We start from the raw sequence: 24,646 nt of genomic DNA on the forward strand, positions 1-24,646 counted from the left end.
TAAATATTGTAAAATAATTATGGGTAAAAGAAGACGTTCTGATACCTCAAGTAGTAGTGATTGTAGTTATAATAATTCGTCGAGTTCGGAAAATAGAGATAGTGATGTCGAGCGCTATCGAAATAAGAAATCTCGAAAACAGGACTCACGAGATTTACGAAAATGTTCCAAATCACGTGATAGTCTTAAAGGCAATCAATCAAAATCGAGACGTTCTCCTTCGAAGGTGCGTGATTTAAGAAAACGTACTCGCGAATGTAGTAAAGGTACGTTAGATTCAAGGAAACGTCCAGAATCTAATTTTCATAAGAAGATACCAGAAAAGCGCCTCGAATCTCAAGTTGTTATAGTAAGGCAAGACAATGACCGATCGACAACGCCTACATGTTCTGGTAATTTTTCGCCTGTTGATACTAACAATACAGAATCTACGCAGGACAGAATTAGAAAATTAGAAAGCATGATTGAACAGCTAAATACATATAGAAAAGTCGTCTATGAAATGCAAAGAATGCTCATATTTATCGAATTTCACGAAAAATCAGCGGAAAGCTAGATATGAAACAAAATGTTTCAATTGCTGTCAACGAGGTCACATTGTGTCGAAGTGTTTAAGCCCCGACTAGAGTGTAAGAAGTGCAAGCTCTTGGGACACGATGAAAAACACTGTCAGAAAAGTAACTTCACTACACCAGGTAAGCCAAAACATATTCTAAGAGTAGATAGTAAACATGATAAAGATGACAATAATATCTGCTATTTTATTGATTGTAGTATAAATAAAAATATTTTACGAGGCTACGTTGATTCCGGTAGCAATGCTGTTACTATACGTGAGTCTGATGCAATTTCTTTGGGTTTACAGCTGCATTCTGTACAGAAACGTCTGAACGGATTTGCAGGTGGTTCTGTGATTGTAAATTTATATGTCGATTTGGTTAAAGCAAAAGTTGAAGCTTTTATTGTACCGGATCATGTACAAGAGGTTTCTATAATTGTTGGGCAACCTTTTATTAATAATCCAGATGTTATTATGGTAATACAAGGCGGCCAAGTGAGACTTTTTAACTGTAACAAAATGTCTCTTGCTGACTTTGACCATTTACCGCCACGTAAAATTACTCTGTGGGCAAGGGAAGCTACAGTGATACCACTTAATCACATTGGTCATATTTCTCTCTATTCTAATGAAAATGTTAAGGAGGTATTTATCGATTTGCAACAAAGGACATGGCCCGATAAATTTCATATTATTCCTCCCTGCATTATTGATCTTTCGAAAAATAGTGTAATACCACTTCTGAATACGTCAGATAATCCTGTCACTTATGAAAAAGGACGTGTAGTAGCACGTGGTTTGCTTTGTAGTCCAGAAAACAAGCTATCTGAAATCAATGTCTGTTCCATTAATCAAAAGCCTCTAGAACAATTTTCCTTGAAAAGCTTGAACATAGTCACCGGGTCCGCCGTTAACCCGCAAGAAAAAGATCAACTTCTGGCCTTGATTAACAAATACAGAGACTGTTTTGCTACAAAAACATCTGAGTTGGGTAGAACAAATATAGCTCAAATTACTATTGCCTTAAATGACAAAACGCCCGTCACTTATAGACCCTACCGTTTGTCCTTCTCCGAGCGAGAACAAGTCAGAAACATAGTAGACGATCTCCTCGACAATAACATAATAAGAGAATCTTCATCCCCGTACGCCAGTCCTATCTTGTTAGTCCGTAAAAAGAATGGTGAAACGCGCATGTGCGTTGACTATCGTGCCTTGAACGCCAAGAACATTAAAGACAAATACCCTTTACCAAGGATTGATGATCTTTTAGATGGACTTAAAAGTGCTCACTATTTTAGTAGTTTAGAGCTAGCGTCTGGATATCATCAAGTTCCAGTTGCCAAAGATTCTATTGAGAAAACTGCTTTCGTAACGCCAGACAGCCACTACGAGTATCTGTCTATGCCATTTGGATTAGTGAATGCAGTATTTCAAAGGGCAATCCATCGAATTTTAGGTTATTTACGTTATACTACGGAAATGGCATACCTAGATGATATCTTAATACCGTCGCGAGATATAAAAACTGGACTTCGAAATTTAGAAAACGTTCTAGAGCTTTTACGTGATGCCAATATGACGTTACGTTTTGATAAATGTCGGTTTCTTTTAACACAAATCAGTTATCTAGGACATGAAATCTCTGGTGAAGGTATAAAACCTGGATCTGAAAAGATAAAATGTGTCAGTGGTTTTCCGATACCGCCAAGTGTGCATTCACTTCGACAATTTCTAGGCCTTGCCAGTTATTTCCGTAAGTACATAAAAGAATTAAACTGATATAACAAAGAAAAATGTCTCGTTTAATTAATCACATTACAACTCGCCCTGCTCTAGCTATTTCCGATAGAAACGCCGCTACAGAGATTCACACAGACGCCAGTAAACTAGGTATTGGAGGAATATTATTACAACGACAAACAAATGGAGAATTAAAACCGTACAGTACTTCAGTCGAGCAACAACAAAACAGGAACAAGTTTACCACTCGTATGAGTTAGAAACATTGGCTTTCGTTTGCAGTATGAAAAAGTTTCGTGTATATCTCATAGGAATTGAATTTAAAATCGTAACCGATTGCAACGCACTTAGATCAACATTAACTAAACGAGATTTAATTCCTCGAATTGGACGCTGGTGGCTCATTACACAAGAGTTTAATTTTTCTATTGAATACAGGTCGGGAGCTAAAATGAATCATGTGGACGCACTTAGTAGAAACCCGGTATCAACCAATGTCGATCAAACTGTACATCGTCGATCTTCTTCACATTAATTTATCCGACTCTGATTGGGTTTTAGCAGCTCAACTAAATGACAAGCCCTGTAAAGAAATTCATCAGATTTTATCACGTGTGCCAATAGACAAAAATGATAGGCGTGTTCATAAAGAATATGAGCTTAAGGACAATAGAGTACACAAGGTTTAAGGTGGATGGTACCGAAGTCAGCTAGAAGAAGTATCCTGTTTTATTATCATGACGCTAAAGGACATTTTGCAGTAGACAAAACTCTGGAAGCAGTGTCCAAAACTTATTGGTTTTCTGCGATGCGAAATTACATTAAAAACTATATCGCAGCCTGTTTAAGTTGTATGTATAATAAGAAACCTGCAGGTAAAGTACCTGGAACTCTCCACTGTATTGAGAAGAAAGAGATACCAATGGATACACTCCATTTAGACCATCTAGGACCTTTTGTAAAAAGTAAACGTGGCAATAGTTACCTAATCGTAGCTGTTGATGCTTTTACAAAATTCACTTTTCTTAAAGCTGTACCAAACACGAAGACTGCACCAGTGATTAAATTTCTTGAGGAAATTATTGAAATTATTGGGGTACCACGAAGGTTTACTACTGACCGCGGTACTGCATTTACTAGTCAGTTTATTGTTACGTTTTGTTCAGAATTAGGTATTAAAGGAGTACTCTGTGCGACGGCGACTCCACGAGCCAACGGACAGGTGGAACGAATGAACAGAGTTATTCTTTCAGCACTTGCGGCCAGTGTAGATGACGATCAACGCTGGGATCGTGAACTGAGTAAAGTGAAATGGGGAATCAACTCTACAAAGAGTTCGGTAACTGGAAAAACGCCTTATGAGGTGTTCTTCGGTTATCAGCCGAGAGGAGTTGCTGACGCATTTCTAACGTCGGAAATTTCCGAGAATCAGCCTCTTAACCATGCGGTAATACGTACCGAGGTGGCTGAACGAATACGAGAAAAACAGTCGACTCAAAAAGAATATTATGACAGACGGCATGCAAAAGAGAAAACATTCTCTGTAGGACAACAGGTCCTCGTCCAACGAGCAAAGTGCTCAAACGATGGACAAAGTAAGAAACTTGAACCACAATATCAAGGGCCCTTCCCTGTGACGGCAGTGTTATCAAACGATAGATATGTGGTTGAAGATATCACAGGTGCAGAACGCTGCCAAAGGTCATATAAAGGGATATGTCCCTCTGATAAGCTTAAGGCTTACGAGATGATTGTGAGTTCAAATGAGTCTGAAAGCGACACATAATTAATACGTTATTTTAGCTTCTTAATTTTAATTTGTTTGTTATATGTTTCAGATTTACAAAAGGTGCTTCCCGGGGCGCGAAGGAAGTCAGGTTTGGTCGAATGTGAAAAACGAGAGTGAGACGGAGGCCCAGACGCGACGATTGGAACAACCCTAAGTGTCGGCCTTGAAGTATTTGTTTATGTTAGAAATTCTTTGGCGATTCACGTTTGTTTTACTTTTCGGCCGACGTTGAGATAAGCGTCCCGAAAAGCGAAAGTATTGAATATACTTTCGTTCTGACTAGAGCTTGATATTTTATTTCTTTGTCTTTTTCGATCCCGTTTACACTATTAAAATTTTAACAGAAAAAAATATCAACAGAACATTTTTGAAAAGAAAATTGTGAAGAGATGTGAGAATATCATAAAAATTACAAAAATAGCAATAACTCAGAAACGGTAAGGAATCGGACATATTATGTATGTCTATAGGACTTTTTTTGTTGGAAATAACCTCCATCATTTTTGGCACCTGTATAATGTAGAATATTATTAAGATTTAAGTCAAGAATTGAAAATTAAACAGTGGATACTTCATATTCAATAATAACTTAAAATTATCTAGTTAATGATATTAATGATATAGTTGGTTTGGTTAAGGGCCTTCAAAATTCCCGAGTCAACACTAGTTAGAAAAAATTGTTAGAAAACGATCCTAAACCACTTCGTTTAGGCTGCAAGCCTGTGTTTTCAGAACAAGTAGAATCCGAGTTAAGAGAATACGTTGTAACACTAGCAACGCTGTTTTATGGCCTAACACCCAGGAGTCTTAGACGAATAGCTTTTAGGTATGCTGAGCAATATAACATTGTTCATAAATTTGACAAGAATAAGGGATTGGCTGGGAAAGACTGGCTTTATGGATTTTTAAGATCACCTGAAATAAAGTTACGACAGCCTGAAGGAACTAGCTTGAATAGGATTGCATCTTTTAATAAAGACTCAATCAAATTTTTTTTTTTCAAACCTTCAAATTGTCATGGAAATGTTTAAATTTGAAGCCAAGAGTGTCCACAATATGGATGAGAGAGGCATTACCACGGTGCAAAACAAGTGTCCTAAAGTGTATGGCCGCAAAGAACCTAAAAAAATAGGGGCTGCAATTTCCGGCGAAAGAGGAAGGACAATCACAGCTGTTTTTTCAATGAATGCTGCTGGACATTACATTCCACCTATGATGATTTATCCAAGGAAAAGGATGCCCAAACTCTGGAAAAAAATGGACCAATTGGGGCATTATATAAGTGTTCTAAGAATGGTTGGATTAATTCCGAACTTTTTCTTGAGTGGCTGGGCCATTTCCAGAAGCATGCTAAGCCTACTCTTACTGATCCGGTCCTTCTGGTCCTAGACAATCATGCTAGCCATATCTCAATTGCAGCATACAATTTCTGCAAAGAAAATAACATCCACATGGTCTCGCTTCCTTCACACACATCCGATCACCTTTAACCCCTAGATCTAACATTTTGTAGTCCACTGAAAAATGCACTATTTAGGTAATATGATCTTTACTTTTCAAGCACCTGTCATCAAAAAATAACTGAATACGATATAGCAGAGCTTATAAACAAAGCCTTCATGAAGGTGGCTACAATGGAAAAAGCAGTTTCAGGGTTTCGGACATGTGGGATATTTCCATTGAATCCAGACAAATTTACAGACGCCGATTTTGAACCTAGTCACCATGTAGGGGAACTTACAGTAGATCCAATACCTGATGTTGAATCTTCATCTAGCCAAGATGTTGTAGCCTCTCCAGTAAATCGAAGAAAAAAAAATTGGTTTGGTTTGGGTAGGACCTAGACACATACAAATTGCAATCCCTTGAATAGGATTCTGATCTTGATGGGCAATCATGAGACACACGTCTCCCTAAATGCCATTTTATATGCAAGAGAGCATGGGATTGTATCGCTGTCCTTCCCTCCGTACTGCACCCATCGGATGCAGCCCCTGGATAAGGCTGTGTTTGGTCCTTTCACAGCCAAGTGTAAGGCATCTTTCAATGACTTCATACTGTCAAACCTTGGTAAACCGATTACCATTTATGATGTTGCTAAGTTGACAGCTCAGCCGTATTTGCAAACATTCACTCCTTGTAACATTATTCGTAGTTTTAAGAACACTGGGTTATGGCCTATCAACTCATTAGCATATACAGCTGACGATTTTTGTGCCTCGTTTGCTACAGATCGTCCTGATACAAGCCTTGTTGTTCAGTCCAACTTCAATAATGAAGTGCAAGACCATGATGTGAAAGAAATGGTCAGAAATATTACTGAACACATTGTAGATGAAGCTACCAAACCAAGTATTAAAATTCTATCCATGGTGACTGTAAAGCCTATTGATGTAAAACCATTACCTAAGGCTTGTCCTAGAAAAACTACCAGGAAATCTAGAGTAGGAAAGTCAAGAATATACACCAGCACTCCTGAAAAGAACAGAATTGATGAATTGGAAAGAATAAGACAGTTGAAGCTGAAAAAAACTGACGCTAAGAGAAAACTGGTGTCAGAAATTACAGAAAAGAAAACACAAAATGGCAAATCAAAGAAGAAGAAATATAGGACTAAACGGCAGGTTCTTGATGATATTTCTTCCTCTGATTCTGATATAGACATGCTATCAAATTTCATAGGCAAGAGCTTGAAAAACGATTTGTCTGATTCTGACATCGACTTAGATTTTAAAAATAACAATGGCCAGGGTAATGAACTTTTTGCATGATGAAAAAATTGTTCGCGACAAAAAAACGGGTTGTACATTATGTTGGAAAAGTACCTGAAGTACTAGGAGAGGATGAGTTCCAAGTGACATTTTTGAAAAAGTCACTGCTGGGATTTGTACTTCCACAAATTGAAGATATTTCCACTAATGAAAGAAAGGTTGTTGTGTCAAAGTTGGCTAAACCCTCAGCAACACCAGGAACATCAAAAATAATAATAATAATAGGCAGTCCTAAAAATCAAAGATAACGCAAACGCTTAATTTACAAGATACATAAATTTCGGAATACAATATGATTGTGATGTTTTTATATTAAGTTTATAATACTCGTAATAGCATAATGACATTTATAATATTTTAATCTATATTGTATGTTTAACAACAACCTTAAAACATTTGCAGTGTATAGTATTTTCATCAACGGGCGTGACTGACTTTTTACTATATTCAGTATATGGCAGAACGTATCACGTTTTAGTCACGTTTGGCAAAACGCACCAGCGTTTAGTCTCGACCACAATGTATACGACTATATGTATAATGGTACATTTTTCTTAATTGCCGCCGGTGCGGTGTACATCGCGACACCGGTGTCGAGTCCCGGTGATCCCAACATCGGTGTTTTGGTAAACGGGTTAAAAAAGAAATAAGTCTTAATAAATTCATAGTAAATCTGTTAATAATAATGTCGTATCGGTGTTTATTTTTATCGTTTAACGCTTTCAAATTTAAATATACTTTTTTGCCAGATTAATTACTAAAATAGAGTGCAAACACCAGATAAACAACTGTAAAGTAAAAAAGTGTTTAATCAAAAACAAAAAGTATTTAGCTATAACAACCTAACCCTAATTTCAGTAGATGTCGGGTAAAAACGAGTATAGAGATGAAGAGCGATGTCGTGATGAATACCGGTGTCGAGATCAAGCGGTGTCGGTGTTGACACCGATACACTGACTAAAAAACCGGTAGGGTAAAGGTGTAGTGCAGTGGTCCACGTGTTTTCAGCAATTCTGATGTAATATTTACGGTAAGTGAAATAATACTTGGAGATAATATCCTTCTACATTTTCATAAAATCTCGGTTATTAAGTAAGGATCGACTTAGATCGACTTCTTGGAAAATAAGGCAAAAGAAAGATTGCCATGGATGAGTAATGGCGGTCAAGTGGCCGGCGAATTTCGAATTCCATTTTCAACACTTCAAGAAAGGATAAAACATAAAAAGTAACAGCGCCCACAATGGGGAGAAAACCGGTGTTTTCAACAAAACAGGAACTGGAAATTGCCAATCAAATTAAACATTTGGCGTCTATTTTTTACGGTGTTAGCACAAAAGAACTAAGAAGGTTTGCTTTTGACTTTGCCGAGAAAAATCACATCAAACATAATTTTAGCGCAACACAAAGGCTGGCTGGAAAAGATTGGGTAAGAAGTTTCATCAGACGCAATCCTACCATCTCTGTGCGAAAAGCTGAGGCTACCAGTCTAAATCGTCTGACCGGTTTTAACAAGGATGAAATAGCTATGTTTTATAAACTGTTGGAAGAAGTGATGTCAAAATATAATTTTTCCCCTAGCAAAATATACAGGGTGGCGCCTCTTATACGCCGCGGAGGCTCCAAGGAGAACGACAGTTTGTAATGAAATGAAATTTTGTGAGCATATGTAGGTTAATTCAGAGCACTTTTTAAACATATATAGAGTTCTACAGGGTGTCCCTCCCCAAAAAAAGTTACATATCAAAGTTGTGTCTTTTGTAATGGAACACTCTATATATTAATTGATTTTTGGATTGTGTGAGAAGAATAAAGGTGAGTTTAATAAGAGAAGTATATGACTAAAATGTAAGGTTTTTGACATATTTAACATTTTCTAGAAATAAGGAACCATTTTTAAATTACAATAAAAGCTACCTAAATTGGAATTTACCCGGTATAGCCTAATATGTAGTTAAATCAACTATTGTACTTTAAATCAAATTAAAACTTGATCCACAAAGTTATACAGGGTGAGACAAAATTAATATTGAACATTGGGCACCTTTAAAAGCAGGTTACTCTCTTATTTTAAATGGAACACCCAGTATATTATTCCGATATTGAACGGAGAATTCATGTCTCTTCAAAATACTATTAAGGTTGCCTACCCCTCAAACAAAGATTTTCCTAGATATTTTCATTTACATGATTTGATCTGAGTAGATATTTATTATTTGATAAAATCTAGGTGGCTGTGATATGTCTGACGTTACTTCAACATAGCTGTCTAATTAGTCCAACTTTAACAACTAGTTTGGTTTGGTTTGGTTTGAAAAAAATTTCTCAGAAATTTGCCGAAAATGCAAACTTATCCTACATCAGAGAGAATTGATATGATTCTATTAGTTGGTGAATGCAGTGTGCATTCACCAATTAATAGAATACTTAAATGCTCCTGATTTTATCTAGTCTAGTTTTTTTATGGGGATTAAAGACAGTGTTTACAAAACTCGGCCAACTAGTGTCGACAACATAAGAGAAATTATTGTAGTTGATTTTCGAAGTACAACTCCACATATACCTTTTAAAATGAAAAGATCCTTTTGATAAGACAATCATTTTATGCAGTTAACAGGAAAGGAAGCATTTTGAGCCTTTGATTTCAGATAACTCATTTTTGTTGCATAATTATAGGTTTATATCTAGTTTTAATTCTGTAATAATTTAAAATGTGTTTTAAACGTGTATCTTTTTATTACTCTTGAGTATTTTACTTTACAATCTTTAATTTTTGTTAAATTAACAAACTGTATATCACACAGCCACATAGATTTTTTTCAAATAATAAAGATTTACTGACGCAAAATCATAAAAATTAAAATATCTGGAAAAATCTTTGTCTGCGGGGTAGGCAACCTTAATAATATTTTGAAGATATATAAATTCCCCATTGAACAAAGGAAAAATATACCCAATATACTGGGTGTTGCCTTTAAAATAAAGGAGTAACTTGCTTTTAAAAGTGACTAATATTCCATATTAATTTTGTCTCATCCTGTATAACTTTTCGGGTCAAACTTCAATTTGGTTTAACATAGAATGGTTACTGTAATTAAATATCAGGCTATACAAGGTCAACTAAAATTTAGGTAGCTATTATCGAAATTTAAAATTTACTCTTCCTTTTCACAAAACGTGAAATATGTTAAAATCTTTAGATTTTAGGTATATGCTTCTTTAATAAAACTCACCTTTATATTTTTCCAAACCGAAAATCAATTAATATATAGGGTGTTCCATTAGAAAAAATACAACTCTGATGTGTAACTTTTTTTGGGAACACCCTGTATAATTATACTATATATATTATATTATAATAATATATATATATAGTAATAATATATATATTATATATTATTACTATATATTTTTATAAAATGCTTTCAGTTAACCTACACATGCTGCCAAAATTTCATTCTGATATAAACTACCGTTCTCCTTGGAGCTTCCGCGGCGTATAAGAGGCGCCACCCTGTATAACGCAGATGAAACGGGGATCACAACTGTGCAGGATCCAGGAAAGATTCTGGCAACCAAAGGACAAAAAAGAGTTGGCTTGGTTACTATCGGCGAAAGAGGCCGAAATGTTACACTCATGTGTGCCATGAATGCTGGAGGGGGATTTATTCCCCCTATGTTTATCTTCCCGAGAAAGAGACGTCCTTTACTGGAAAAAGATGGACCTGCAGAAGCTGTTATAAGTTAAAATGGCTGGATTGGTGAAAATATTTTTTGTGAGTGGTTAAGGCACTTCAGAAATTACTCTAAACCTACGAAAGATGGGCCAGTTTTATTAATTGTAGACAACCACTCCAGTCACATTTCTTTGAAATCCTATGAGTTTTGCAAAGCAAATTATATAGTTATGCTTTCAATCCCACCCCAATGTGCACATAGGATACAACCACTAGATGTTGTCTGTTACGGGCCTCTTAAGTTGTTAATATAGAAATCAGTGTAATTTATTTATCAAAATGCACCTGATGAAAAGTCTCGCTCCGTACAACGTAACTTCCATATTCAATAAAGCATATTTCATATATATTAGCAAAAGCGAATCTGGATTCAGAAGTGTTGGCATCTATGCTCTTAACCCTCGTATTTTTAATAAACAAGGTTTTCCGAACAAGACCTTCCGAGTTATTGAATCAAGAGGTCATTGCCTTACAAGACAAGGAAGCTGATTTGTCATTTATCAGTAATGAACTTGAAGATGTAGGAAGCAATGAGCATCTACCTAAGGCTTCTACAAGTAAAGAGCAATTCCCTCAACTTCAACTGTCTCATTTCAGCAAATTATTCCTGTGCCTAAACCAGCAGAAAAAGTAAGAGGATAAGCAGAAAAAAAACAACACGCGAAAATACTTACAGCTACACCATTGAAAAATGAGTGAGAGGAAAGGGAAATCAAGAAGCAGGAAAAGGAAAAGAAGAAATCAAAGGCACAGACTGCTAAAACTAAGCCAAATAAAAATAACGGAACTTTAAGAATGAAGACACAAACTCATAAAAGAAAATTATTTGATGAAAGCTCATCAGATTCTGATGTTGATGTTCAATATGATGATAATGAAGATGAAGATATTAATGAAGATAGATGTTTAGTATGTAATGATCATGGAAAAATAACGAAGAGTGGTACAGGTGCACCTTATGTGGAAGATGGGTGCATTCTGAATGCAGTGGATGGGACACGGCAGTAGGATATATCTGTGATGAGTGTCAGCCTTTAACTTAAGTAGAATTGTTCTTCTTTATTCTAGCCATTTCATGTTCAAATATTTTGTTTCGTTTTTAGTTGTTAAGGTAAATATATCTTTTGTTTTTAAATAAATAAGATTTTTATCTCAACAAACGATATTTTTTTTATAAAGAAATACGTATTTCCAGTTTATTTTGATTATTCCTAAAATATTTATTTTTGTATGACCGGCATTGCACGCATAGGTGACCGGCATTCCCCCATAATACATATGGGGGAATGCCAGTCAAATGCACATTTTTGTTTTTTTGTATTGTCATAAAAGTATACAAAACGTTTTCTAATATTTTTGCATTAAAAACGTTTGTAGAAGCACTAGTGACATGCTATTTTAAAATTATTTGCCGATATGTTTAATTTTTGTGCTTAGGATAAATAATTTGTGTGACCGCCATTTGCGCCAGTGACCGCCATTTGCCCACTTTACCCTAATCATCACCACCTAAAACCAATGTTCAAATCTTTATACCGAACAGGTCAACAATAGACGATTTTTTAACTTATTTAGTCAAATTGCGCATTATATTAATAAAAGATTGAAAATTTAGTTAAATTACCTTCGTTATACCCGGATTGTCTTTACAAGAGGAAAAACTTTTTGTTAATGACATTTTGAGAAAGTCTATTAATTAGCGTCGTACAGTGTAGATGTGTGTTGAGTCATCAGTCTAGCAAGTAGGTCAAACGCAGTGATCGATTTTTAAAAATTTATTTACGAAAAGTATAAATTATACAGAGTATCATATATTACATATACATTGATGTTATAATGGCATATGATATACAGCAAGCATTGAAAGTCATTAAGCAAGAAATTGTGCAAAGCAAAATCGAAATTAGATCTACGATAGAAGCCCTAGAAACGAGGATATTGTTACAGAGGGAAACGGCAAATAACAGAATTAAATATTTGGAAAACGAAAATACAGGCCTGCAGAACCGAATAGATACTTGATCGTATTTACGAGGAAAAATAACATATTGGTTTTTGGATTAGAAAGCAGTGAAAAAAATACACCATAAGAAACTTGCCAAAAACTTGGTAAGCTCCTAGATATAGATCTACGAGTCGCGGACCTAAACAATTATTAGAATTTAAATAAATCAAAGAGTGTAGTTAAAGTAGAATTTATATCTAATTTAAAAAAAGTTGAAGTTCTTAGGCAGTGTAGAAAATTAGAAAACACTGGTGTGTCAATCTCACAAGATCTTACTGTGATACAAAGAGAAGAAAACAAGATATTAAGAAGACATTTAAAAAAGGCAAGAGAGAACCCTATCAACAAATCCTACATTAAGGGGAATAAACTGTACATTGAAAATAGATCGTATACTGTTGAGGACTTGAGACAAAATTCAAAGGAACTAGAAATAATAACTAACAACAGTGCACCCTCAACTCCAGCTCCTATAAGTGAAAGAAAACTACTAGAGAAAGAATTAGTAGGAGAAGAATACAAGAACGATAGGATCCAACAGCATAGTGAGGCACTCTCCAAGAAAACCAGCAGCGAAAACAATAGTGTAATTCTTAGTGTCACACCTATAAACAAATCTAAGACTACTCAAAAAGTTCCTGATCAGATAACAGCAAGACGTTTGAGATCAGGATCTCAGTCGAGTATTTATAAGTATTAGAAGTTTTATTGGTTTGTAACTGGATTTGTATGATGAAATGATAACATATATTTTTTTGGTATGTTGAACACATAATATGCTTTAAAAATAATTGATAAGTACAAGACCCATTTATCTCGTTTATTATTAAGTATACATATCTTTATCAAATGGATGCGTACTAAAAGATTTTGTAATGTCGGAAAAGGAATGTATTGTAATCAATGACAGTGCCGAGTATTTCTATAATGTACGAGCCTTAAATGTATTTTTTTATTAATTTTTTTATGTTTTTTTTCTATTATTCTAACACTTGTACTATAGAAAATTTTTATTTATATTTTATGTATATATGGTATAATATTAAGTTGATTATTTTGTGTTGAAAGATTATATTATTTATTACCTAATATCTCAAATTGTCATGTGATTTTGGTTGTATGCAATGCAATCGTTTTTTTATTATTTTGACTTGTAAATTTATATGTAGTTTTTAATTTGACTTATTAACTAGTATTATATTTTTTATTTATAATTCAAGCACATATATTTATTTAATTCAAACATTTAACTATTTCAAACAAAGCTACTTTGATAGACAGCCCGTACAAATTTTCGAACTTCTGGGGTCTTTCAATTTATTTATTGAGTTGGAATTTGAGTATTTTGTATTGATTTCAAATATAAATATTTTATATGATGAATATATTTCTTATTTTTTAAATGATGTAAATTAAAAAAAATTGGCGCCGGGAGGCACGTATAGCCGCCCATACTAAAATATGTTAATACCTCGAAAACTGCGACTTTGACTGATTTTGATGTTATTACAAATTTTGTTGCAAATATTATTCCTAATCTTAATTTGAAAACCGCGTTTCGCTAGCTACTGTAATTTTGGAGTTACGGTTTTTTAAAATTTTTAACCCCCTCCCATACCCCCTTACCAACCCCCCACCCCCACCAAAAACTAATAGCCAGATTCTCGGGTGCCACAGTATTTTTGTGCAAAATTTGGTTAAAATCGGTTTACCGGTTTTTGAGTTATCGTGTTACAGACGGACAGACGGACAGACAGACAGACACCATGAAAATATTTTGTATTTAGGTCATTTATGACCCAAATAACTCATTTTGAGTGAAATTAAAAAAACATTTTTTTTGTGGATCCTAATAGCCTATCATACCTATTGGTATGGTCGGCTAAAAATTGTAAAAACAAATGAAAATATACACCGTTGCTTTTTTTATTATTAATTAACTACTTTATTTATGCTGTCCTAGAATTGAAAAAATGCAGTCACTGCAGAACTGAAACGGTGTACATTTATTAAACAAATTATGTCTGGCAGTTTGTAAATATTTGTATTAATTAGGTTACTATTATATTATTTAACATAAGGAATGTAAAATTTTTTGTATGACTTGAGAAATAAAGATAAAGATTATATTATATAAATTTTTGCTTGTTTTAAAATGGTTAATCCCGTTTATACTTTTCCAAATTTCCATACCGTTTTACAGACAATTAAAAAAAAACATGAAAATATAGTTGAATTTTTTCAAGTCTTAAAAATTAAAAGGCGTTTCTATGGTAATATAATTTCGTTTTCATTCTTGGATAGAATGTTATTGATACAGTTTCAATTAACGCCATATCTTTTACTATTTTAAAATGTTAATTAAGCACAAAATTTGTTTAGTTCAATGCTACGGAAAGGGTGATAATAGTTATCGGAAAAGGTGATACTTCAACAACAAAAAATATGACGTTAATAAAAATTAATAATAACCATCAAAGAATGAAATCGAAATTATATTATCCCAAAAACGGCTTTTGATTTTTAGGACTTAGAAAAAATTCAATCATATTTTCATGTTTCTTTTTAATTTTCTCTAAAACGGTATGGACATTTGGAAAAGTGTAAATGGGATTTAAAATTACGATTTTAGAAAAAGCAAAACTTTTTATGAAGAATGCATTTTTCTCATAATATTAATAATAAAAAAGTTTTTCCTATTGTAAAGACAATCCGGAGACATATTGTAGATTAATAAATAAATAAAATTTCTTCATTTAAATAAAAACTTGCTTACCGTAAATGATATGTGAGCGGCCAACAGAAATTGAGATTCATGTTCTAATCCTAAATAACAAATTATTGTCACTTCTGAGACAAATAATAAGAATCCTAAGATAATTATGGATTTTAAGATTATTGGACTCCATTTTGAATTGACATATTCTACATAATTACTATTTCCGCACATGTTACAAACATAGATAAAGCTGCGTATAAAATATATTGGCATAAGTTAGTTCTATATCTAATTTGAATTATTTCTAAATAAAAACATTTCCCTAAACTTTCGAATTTATGCTACAAAATATGAAAACACAATACAGATAGGTTACGGCGAAATCCTTAATTATATTTACTTTATATATCAATAGATGTTACAATAATGTATAAATAATTCAGAGCATAACAAAGATCATTATATTAGAGTATAATATATTACAAGAAAAATTTAGTATTTATATTACCGTAATGTCTGTTTTGACCTTACGGTATGTATCTATAGTTTATTTGATGTATACACTCAGATGCAAAAAAAAGTGATTTTTTTTATTTTTACTTTTCGCCTTATTTTCATAAATTTTTTAGCAAATTATATATAAAACGTTTGTTAAGATTTTCTATCGCGTTATATTTTGTAGTTATAAATGGCATTGGATAGTAAAATAGAAATTCCAGGTCAGTATTTAAATTAAGAAATTTGATGATTGTGTGCCGAAACGTGGAATTGGAAAATTAGACCAGTCATTTTATAGAGAAGAGAAATCATGCCTTGAGACTGACCGATTCAAGATCGAGGTGTGTTGTTTGAAATGAAAATTTGAAAAAAAGTGACGGCCGAAAAGTGGCAAGAAATAAAAGTGAGCGAAGCAAGTGGCTATGTGTTGAGTGTAAAAAACGTTATTACGTTGAATGCTTTTTTAATGTACATTTTGCAAAAAAAGTAATGAGAAATCCTCTGTACTTGTTTGTTAGTTCATTAGATATAGGCATGTTAGTTACGCCCACGGATTCCTGCACACCTGCTAAAAAGATCACGCCATCCTGATGGGAAGATGCGGTCCTTGCAGTTTCCATGATGCTTGCACCAAGCCGAGGAGACTCTTTTCACATTGTTTAAAAACATTCCATTGTCTTTGCTCTTACAGTAAACATCTTGTACTTTATTAAATAAAATTAAAATTTATTTTTTAAAAAAGACCCTCCTGTTTTCTTGAAACGTAATTGGCGCAGTCGGTAGGATCTGTGCGGTGGAGATCCTAGAAAATCGAGTGAATATCGGGATAGTTTTCCACTTGTGGTATCTACCCTTAAGCACGGATCGAGGGAGAACAACCCCAGAAGACAGCAGCAGAGTCCACAACGACAACGACAGGGAATCAGGAAAAGAAAAAAAATCAACGTACTTCGGCATCAAATTGTAAGTGCATTTTTCCTTTTCGCCCCATTCCGCCCTCTGGTTAAGGTGTTCGGTTGGGATAATATTTGATTTTAATTATAACAATTTATTTGCTATATAAAATTAAATATATTTTATTTTCTTAGATCATAAGTGAATGACCGATTTAGACGATATTATAGGTATATTTGACAATTCATCTTTTTCCAAAAATCCAGTGAAAAGTAGTACTATTTCTACCAAAATGACCGAATTAAAAATAAATTGGGAATTGTTTAAATTTAAATTGGACAATATAAGAAATTTTGACGGATATAGTAACACTTTAAACAAATTTATAAAGAGATGTGAAAGTTTTATTGATAGTTTTTTTTTATTCTTCTATGAATAGTCCAGATTTGGAAAAACATATTTTCGAATGTATACAAGAAAAATTAATAGGTAGAGCTGAAGTGATGGTCGGTAATCGCGCTGAACTCAATGATTGGGCTAGTTTAAAAAATGCTTTAATACAATGTTTTTCTGATCGTCGCGATATCGATTGTCTGGTACAAGAACTGACCAGAACTAGACCTTTTAAAAACGAACACTTGTTAAATTTCGGGAGTAGATTACAATTGTTAAGAAGCAACGTCATACAAAGGGTTAGTAATGACACAGATTTAAATAGGGAACAAAAATTACGTCACATTAGTTACTTTGACAAAATAGCCTTAAACACTTTCATAGCTGGTTGTACGGGGACGCTTAAAAATGCCACGCCCTTTCTAATTTGAAGTTCAATAAAACACAAAGTTTACTTAATCTGAATGAGTTGCATAGAGGCCACTAGCTTTTTAATTTTAACAGCCGGGTGGTCGGGGTTCAAAGATATTAATAAAAGGGCGCCACGAGATTATACTCTATGAACTCGGCAATAATAAAGATGTAACTATTAAGTAGACTTCAACTGTAACTACCAGAAGACTTCGAGTGTAACTACCATGAACTTCAAATCTTACTATAACTATTTGTACTTAAGTGACTCTAACTTAACTATGAGACTAGACTGTAAATAATACTACTAAAAATATTTAAACAATATATTGAAATATTAAAAAGTTAAATAGGATATATAAAAAGTTATTATATAAAGAAAAGAAATGAATGAAATGTAATTGAAGGTAAATGAAAATAGATGTAAAGTGAAATGAAATTTAAATCAATAAAACTAAAAGTATGACGTCATAATCCCCCTTACTTAAACTAAGTACAAAATCCTAGGTATATTACAAATATCAAACTAAATCTAAATAGTCTTACTCTAAGTCTTGAAATTACTCAGAAGTTCCTCCGGCTGAGCTACGGTGTATAGCTACAGGTGGCTACGACGGTGTACAGCAGCTCGATGTGATGTCACTGGAGCCCACGGATGTCAACAGAGGTACAGATGCATGGCAGGTGTTTCAAATGATGAACATAAAAAACCCTAAATAACATTGGTTGTCTTAGAAAAGAGCCTCAATTATAGAACAAGGACTAGCACAACGTGTAGGAGTTAATAAAGGTAATAAAGAAGGACTAATCAAATCTGAACTTTACCTCAACGAGGGTTTATGATGTCCAACGGGTAACTCTACACACGGGCAACAGGAACGGATGGAATTCTGGACTGTCCTGTGCTGTACGGTCTGGATCGGTATTCTTGCTCTACAATTATGAACAACCAAATAAGATTTAAGAAAGATTAACTCAACTAATCTTTCTACACCACGTGGGCGTGGAAAAGTCGAAAACCAGACAACAATATGAATAAAAATCAGTTGAGCATTGACTTAGAATAGGCAGAAGAATTATAGCATACCTTGGAACTATTCGGGGACTTCTTGGGCACGTGGAATCGGGATATCGGTCGGAAAAATTTGGTTATTTAATCCCTTGACGGAAATTTGGTTGGTGGTCCATACAAATTCAACAAAATCCAACCACGTCTCTGACCAAATATGTTTCGGAAGCTTTAATCCTTCTTTACGAAGACCTGCTATTCACCAACAGGGAATGCTTCACGAAACGGCAGCCAGTTCTTCACGACGACACTCTTCAGCCGGGGAGTACACAAGAAGTGATGCAAGGATTCGATTTCCTTCACAAAATCAGATTTCAACCGGAAATCTCCCTCCAGGATATAGATAGAGAACAATATATCGTGACTAGTCCAATTCACAAAAAGGCATAAATAAAAAATGATGTTCTAGATTATTTTCACAGCCATCTTCGATATCCGGTCAATGAACGAACTAAACTCACAAATTCCCATAATTAAATGAACGAATTGCACACTGCGATCCACATCAAAAATAACCAATTTAACTACGAAATTTTATCTGATAATTATAAAATTTCAATAACCAAGACAAAGGATAAATAAATCCAAAAACATCTGATTTGATCTGACAGTGACAAGTGACGGACAAAAGTGAGGATCAAAGATATAGAGAGATGGACAAAAATTCTAATGCTGGGCGGTATCCAGTGACAATATTCTGTGGCTATATAATATCGCGGTGTATAACGGGTTGCATAATAGTAAAAATTTAAATAAAATAATATTTAACCATAAAATTATAGTAAACATGATGCAAAAACAATAGTTATTTGCGATAATTTATGAGCTAGCACACAGAGGTCGTTGCGAGGAAATTTGACTGTTACAAAAATAACATGCATATAAAAACACCAAAAAGTCTAGAAGACGCAATTGCGTACGTAACCGAATTTGAGAATTTTGAGCGACTTTATGGCCAGTGTAATAACATTTTTGATAAACCAAAAAATAATTTTCAAAATTCAAAACATAATACGAATAATTTTGGCAACCAAAACTTTAATTCGTATAATCAAAATAATCCTAATAATTCATTTAATAATCAAAACCCCCAAAATAATTTTAATAATTATCGACAAAATAATGTACCTAATTTTAACAATAATAACTAAATCACCAAAATCACCAAAATAAACCGGCATGGCCTTGTCAGCCAATAAATATTCAAACTAGACAAGTACCACAACAAAGGTTTCCAACAGAAGTTTTTGGGCCTCCCGTAAACGTATTTAAACCTAAGCCAATACCACCAGGACAATTACCAAAACCGGAGCCAATGTCAACGACCTCCAAAATACCCAGTTTGAACAGTAGTAGAGGATTTTCACAGAATTCTTATAATCGGAACAGAATGTTTGATAGAAATCCGAATTTAAATTTCCAAGAATTGTACAATAATGATTGTAGTACAGAGGAAAACTATACGGATTCTACGGAAAATTATTGTGATCAGAATACGACAGATTACAATCAAGACGAAGACACTAATCAATATATTGACAATAATCAATATAATGAGTATCAATACACTCAACCAGGTACCGAAGAAATGTCTCAAGAACAAAATTTTCAGGATACCGGGCCAACAAATCAACAGAGCTGATTGAGATAAATATATCATCGAACAACGCCTTACCTTATATAGAAACTATCAACCCGCCTTTGAAACTTTTAATCGATACAGAAAGCACAAAATCGATAATAAAATCTTCGATTATAGAAGAAAAATTTCCAAATTGTATTTACCAAACAACAAATAATATAAAAACAGCTTTAGATAGGAAACAAACGAAATTTCAAGCCACTGTACCGATTCTTCTCGATTACGGTATCAATCATGATATTGATTTTATACTTTTTGACTTTCACGATTACTTTGACGGAGTGATTGGTTTAAATGATCTTTGCCAAATGAATCTAAATATTAATCTAGTCGATCAAAAGTTGATTGGAAATAATATTCAGATACCTTTTAAATTTAGACAGCCTTATGAAGTAAATTTTTCAATTAGTGTAAATCCTTATGAAAAGTTTATTAAAAATTTACCCGTCACTGTTTTCGAGGGAGAAATTCTTACTAAACCAGGTAAAATTAACGAACTTTATTTTCCCCAAATTTTATCTTACGCTAAGGACGGTTTTGCCCCTGTAGAAATACAAAATCGCACGGATAGGACCATTTCAATAACACTACAAGAACCAATACCTGTAGATAAATTCGAGTCAAATGTTTGTGAACTATACACATTTGAAAATGTCTCCAGAGAAATGGAACAATACCATCTAAACAGGACAAACACTGAAATAGATGAACTAATAAGGACAAGTCATATGAACACCGAAGACCGAAGAGAAATATCCAAATTGTGCAGAGAATACTCCGATATATTTTATAAGCCAGGAGACAGATTAACATTCTCATCAAAAGTAAAACATAATATCAGGACAGAAGATGAAATACCTGTACATTCTAAGTCATATAGATACCCATATGTACACACGAATGAAATCCAAAAACAGATTAACGAAATGTTAGAAAAGGGTATAATAAGACCTTCATCAAGCCCTTGGTCGTCGCCCATATGGATAGTTCCAAAAAAGATGGAAGCGTCCGGGAAACAAAAATGGAGAGTAGTTGTAGACTACCGAAAAATCAACGAAAAAACGATAGACGACAGGTACCCTATACCAAACATTAATGACATCCTAGATAAATTGGGTAGGTGTAACTATTTTTCTACACTAGATCTTGCCAATGGTTTTCATCAGATCGAAATGGAAAAGAACTCCATTGAGAAGACCGCTTTTTCTGTAGACGGAGGACATTATGAGTACACACGTATGCCCTTTGGCTTAAAGAACGCGCGTCTACATTTCAACGTGTGATGGACGAGATCTTGAAGGATATTCAAAATAAAATATGTATGGTGTATATGGACGATATAATTATATTCAGCACAGGACTAGACGAACATATAAGAAACCTAAAATTAGTATTAAAAAAACTGAGAGAAGCTAGACTAAAAATACAACTAGATAAGTCGGAATTTTTGAGAAAGGAAGTGGAATTTTTAGGCCATATCATAACGGCAGAAGGAATAAAACCAAACAAGAACAAAATCGAAGCAATAAAAAAATTCCCTATACCCAAGACACCAAGAGAAATAAAATAATTTCTTGGACTAGTTGGTTATTACCGTAAATTTATAAAGAACTGCGCTAAAATTACAAAGCCTCTCACCCAATGTCTGAAGAAGACCACAAAAATAGTTCATACCAAAGAATTCATCGAAAGTATCAATTTATGCAAAAATGTTTTAACATCAGAGCCCGTACTAACGTACCCAGATTTTACGAAGACGTTTGAACTAACTACAGCCGCCTCTAACTATGCTATTGGTGCTATTTTATCACAAAATAACCATCCAATATACTACGCATCGAGAACCCTAAATTCAGCCGAAATTAATTATTCTACGATCGAAAAAGAACTGCTAGCGATTGTTTGGAGCTGCAAATATTTTCGACCATACTTATTTGGACAGAAATTTGTAATTAACACAGATCATAAACCCCTACAATGGTTATTTTCACTCAAGGAACCAAATTCAAGACTTGTACGTTGGAGATTAAAGCTCGAGGAATTTGACTACAAAATCCAGTACAAAAAGGGTAAGTTAAATCAAGCAGCTGACGCTTTGTCAAGAAACCCCATACAGGGTCTGAATGCACTCGAAACTCAATCAATTGCAAACAATTCGGGAGACGCAGATGACGTCATAGATACCTTCTTAAATGATCTACAACAATATCCACAATTAGACCCTTCGATAGTATCAGAAATATTGGGACCAGAATTAACGAAACCCAAAAATAAAATCAATATAATATCTGATATACAAATTCGACCACCTTTTAAAACTCCTAGTAGAAAATCGACAGACCTAGAGACAATACATACATCTCTAGAAAACCCTATTTTCAATTTACCAATATCTGAAAAATCAATAAATGTATTTAAACATCAAATTATTTTAACAACAGGTGATATCGAAAATATTAATTATCTTATCTTATTACCAATTCTTTGGGACACAAATATTCTCAAATACAAAGCTTATATTTGCAATACATGTCCCAATCGTACAATCGAATCTATTTAGCTTTTATCACTTATATCCTATTATCCAGAATCATAAAGTTTTTATCCCTAAATACCCCTACCTCGCACGAGCGGTCAGAAATCAATTCGAAGAAAGTATTTGCCCTAAATTAGAAGACACCTTCTACTGTATCGAAGATTTCCACCCTGATGATCGTTGTACCCTTCAACTAATCGAAGATCGATCAATTGAAAATTGCGACACCCTCAACATCAATGTCCAAGAAGCCGTAGTCCAGCAGATAACACAGAACGAAGTACTAATACTACCAAGTGGAAAAGATCGAATATTTTCCAAGTGTAAAATCGATCAATACATAGAAATACTTTTGTCTTAAGGAGGGAGGAGTTACGCCCACGGATTCTCCTGCACACCTGCTAAAAAGATCACGCCATCCTGATGGGAAGATGCGCTCCTTGCAGTTTCCACGATGCCTGCACCAAGCCGAGGAGACTCTTTTCATCGGAAATTTTTATCTTATGGATTGTTTGCAGATTACGCAAAAAAATGTTTTTTTTTTATTTTTTTACTAGTTTAGTTTTTAAATACACTTTTGTAGTATCTTTAAAAAATTGCATTTGGCTTTTGCATTATGAATAAACTGATAAAAATAAAAATGCCCCTGTTCTCCGTGTATTACTTTTCAAGTGACGAAATGTCAACATACTTATAAAATTTCTATAGACCAAGGTCACTACTTGGCTTCCCGGGCCACGTATATTCAACTTCGATATAAAAACTACAAAAGCGCGGTGCAGTGTATGAGCCACGTACGCTAATATATCCGGCTGAAGTCGGGCACAACATGTGTGCCGCGAAGTCCCAAGAACAAAATTATGTGTGGCACACGCGTTATACCACATTGCGCTTAACGTGTTAAATACTGACATGGGTATATTATTTTACCATTCAATGTCCTTCATGCAGAGTTGGAAAAAGTTATGTTCTTTTTATCTTTAAACAGTGTATTTTAAACGTGTTTTTGTCTAAAACATTTATTTTGTCTAAAACAAGCAATTCTATTTTGTTTTTGTATTAGTTGCTTTTTTATTAAATAGTCGAAAGAAAAAAAATTCTAATTTTTTATTGAAAAAAAAAACACTTACAAACCAAACATGTTTATGATAGGGCTTTAAATACGTTCTAAACAGTACTAGTATTTTAAACATGTTCAAAATACTTTTGTAAACCAGATGTTTAAAACGTGCCAATCCTGCCTTCATACCTACAAAATATATTGCAATATAATCATGCTAGCATACCGTTTGATTTTTTTTTTTCAGAAAATCAGCATTTGTAATATGATGATATAGACCACTCTGTATATAATATCAATTGCTGGTTTGTTACGTATTTAGAAATAGGAAATAAAATATTGTTATGTCGATAATACGACTCAAAAACTATCAAAGAAGGTACTGGGTATATCAATAAAAGTAATCAAAAACTAAGAGAAAAAAGAAGAAAATATCTGGGATATCGAAGACCAGCAAATCAAACCAATACCTTCCATGATATAGAGAGATGAGCGCAAATTGGGACCAACAGGTACATCGACGTTTTGTGCTAACTCCAAAAAAAGAAATTGCAATGAATTATCTGAAAATCTTAGACAAGAGATGTTTTCAAAATTTTGGGACAGCTTAACTTGGGATCAAAGAAGAACATTTGTGTGTAATAAAGTTACCAAAGAACGTCCAAAACAACGCAAAATAAAAAACACGACGTAATGGAACACTCAAATATACTTTGAAAGTTGGTAAAGAAACCATTCCCGTCTTCAAGAAAATGTTTTTATCCACACTTGGTATCCGTGAATGGCAAGTAAATAATTGGGTTGACCACAGTACATATGGG

General features: G+C 33.9%; 1 protein-coding gene across 1 annotated transcript; it reads left to right on the forward strand.

Moving 5' to 3' along the window:
• The first annotated feature begins 19 nt into the window (after window positions 1-19).
• On the forward strand, window positions 20-556 carry LOC115875670 (vitellogenin-like). The gene has a single exon (XM_030891202.1). The coding sequence runs from the start codon at window positions 20-22 to the stop codon at window positions 554-556; it is 537 nt and encodes a 178-aa protein (XP_030747062.1).
• The last annotated feature ends 24,090 nt before the right edge of the window (window positions 557-24,646 follow it).

The sequence above is a fragment of the Sitophilus oryzae genome, unplaced genomic scaffold, assembly GCF_002938485.1.
Source record: "Sitophilus oryzae breed Bouriz unplaced genomic scaffold, Soryzae_2.0 scaffold_1058_pilon_pilon, whole genome shotgun sequence".
In the NCBI taxonomy this organism is placed as follows: Eukaryota; Metazoa; Arthropoda; class Insecta; order Coleoptera; family Curculionidae; genus Sitophilus; species Sitophilus oryzae.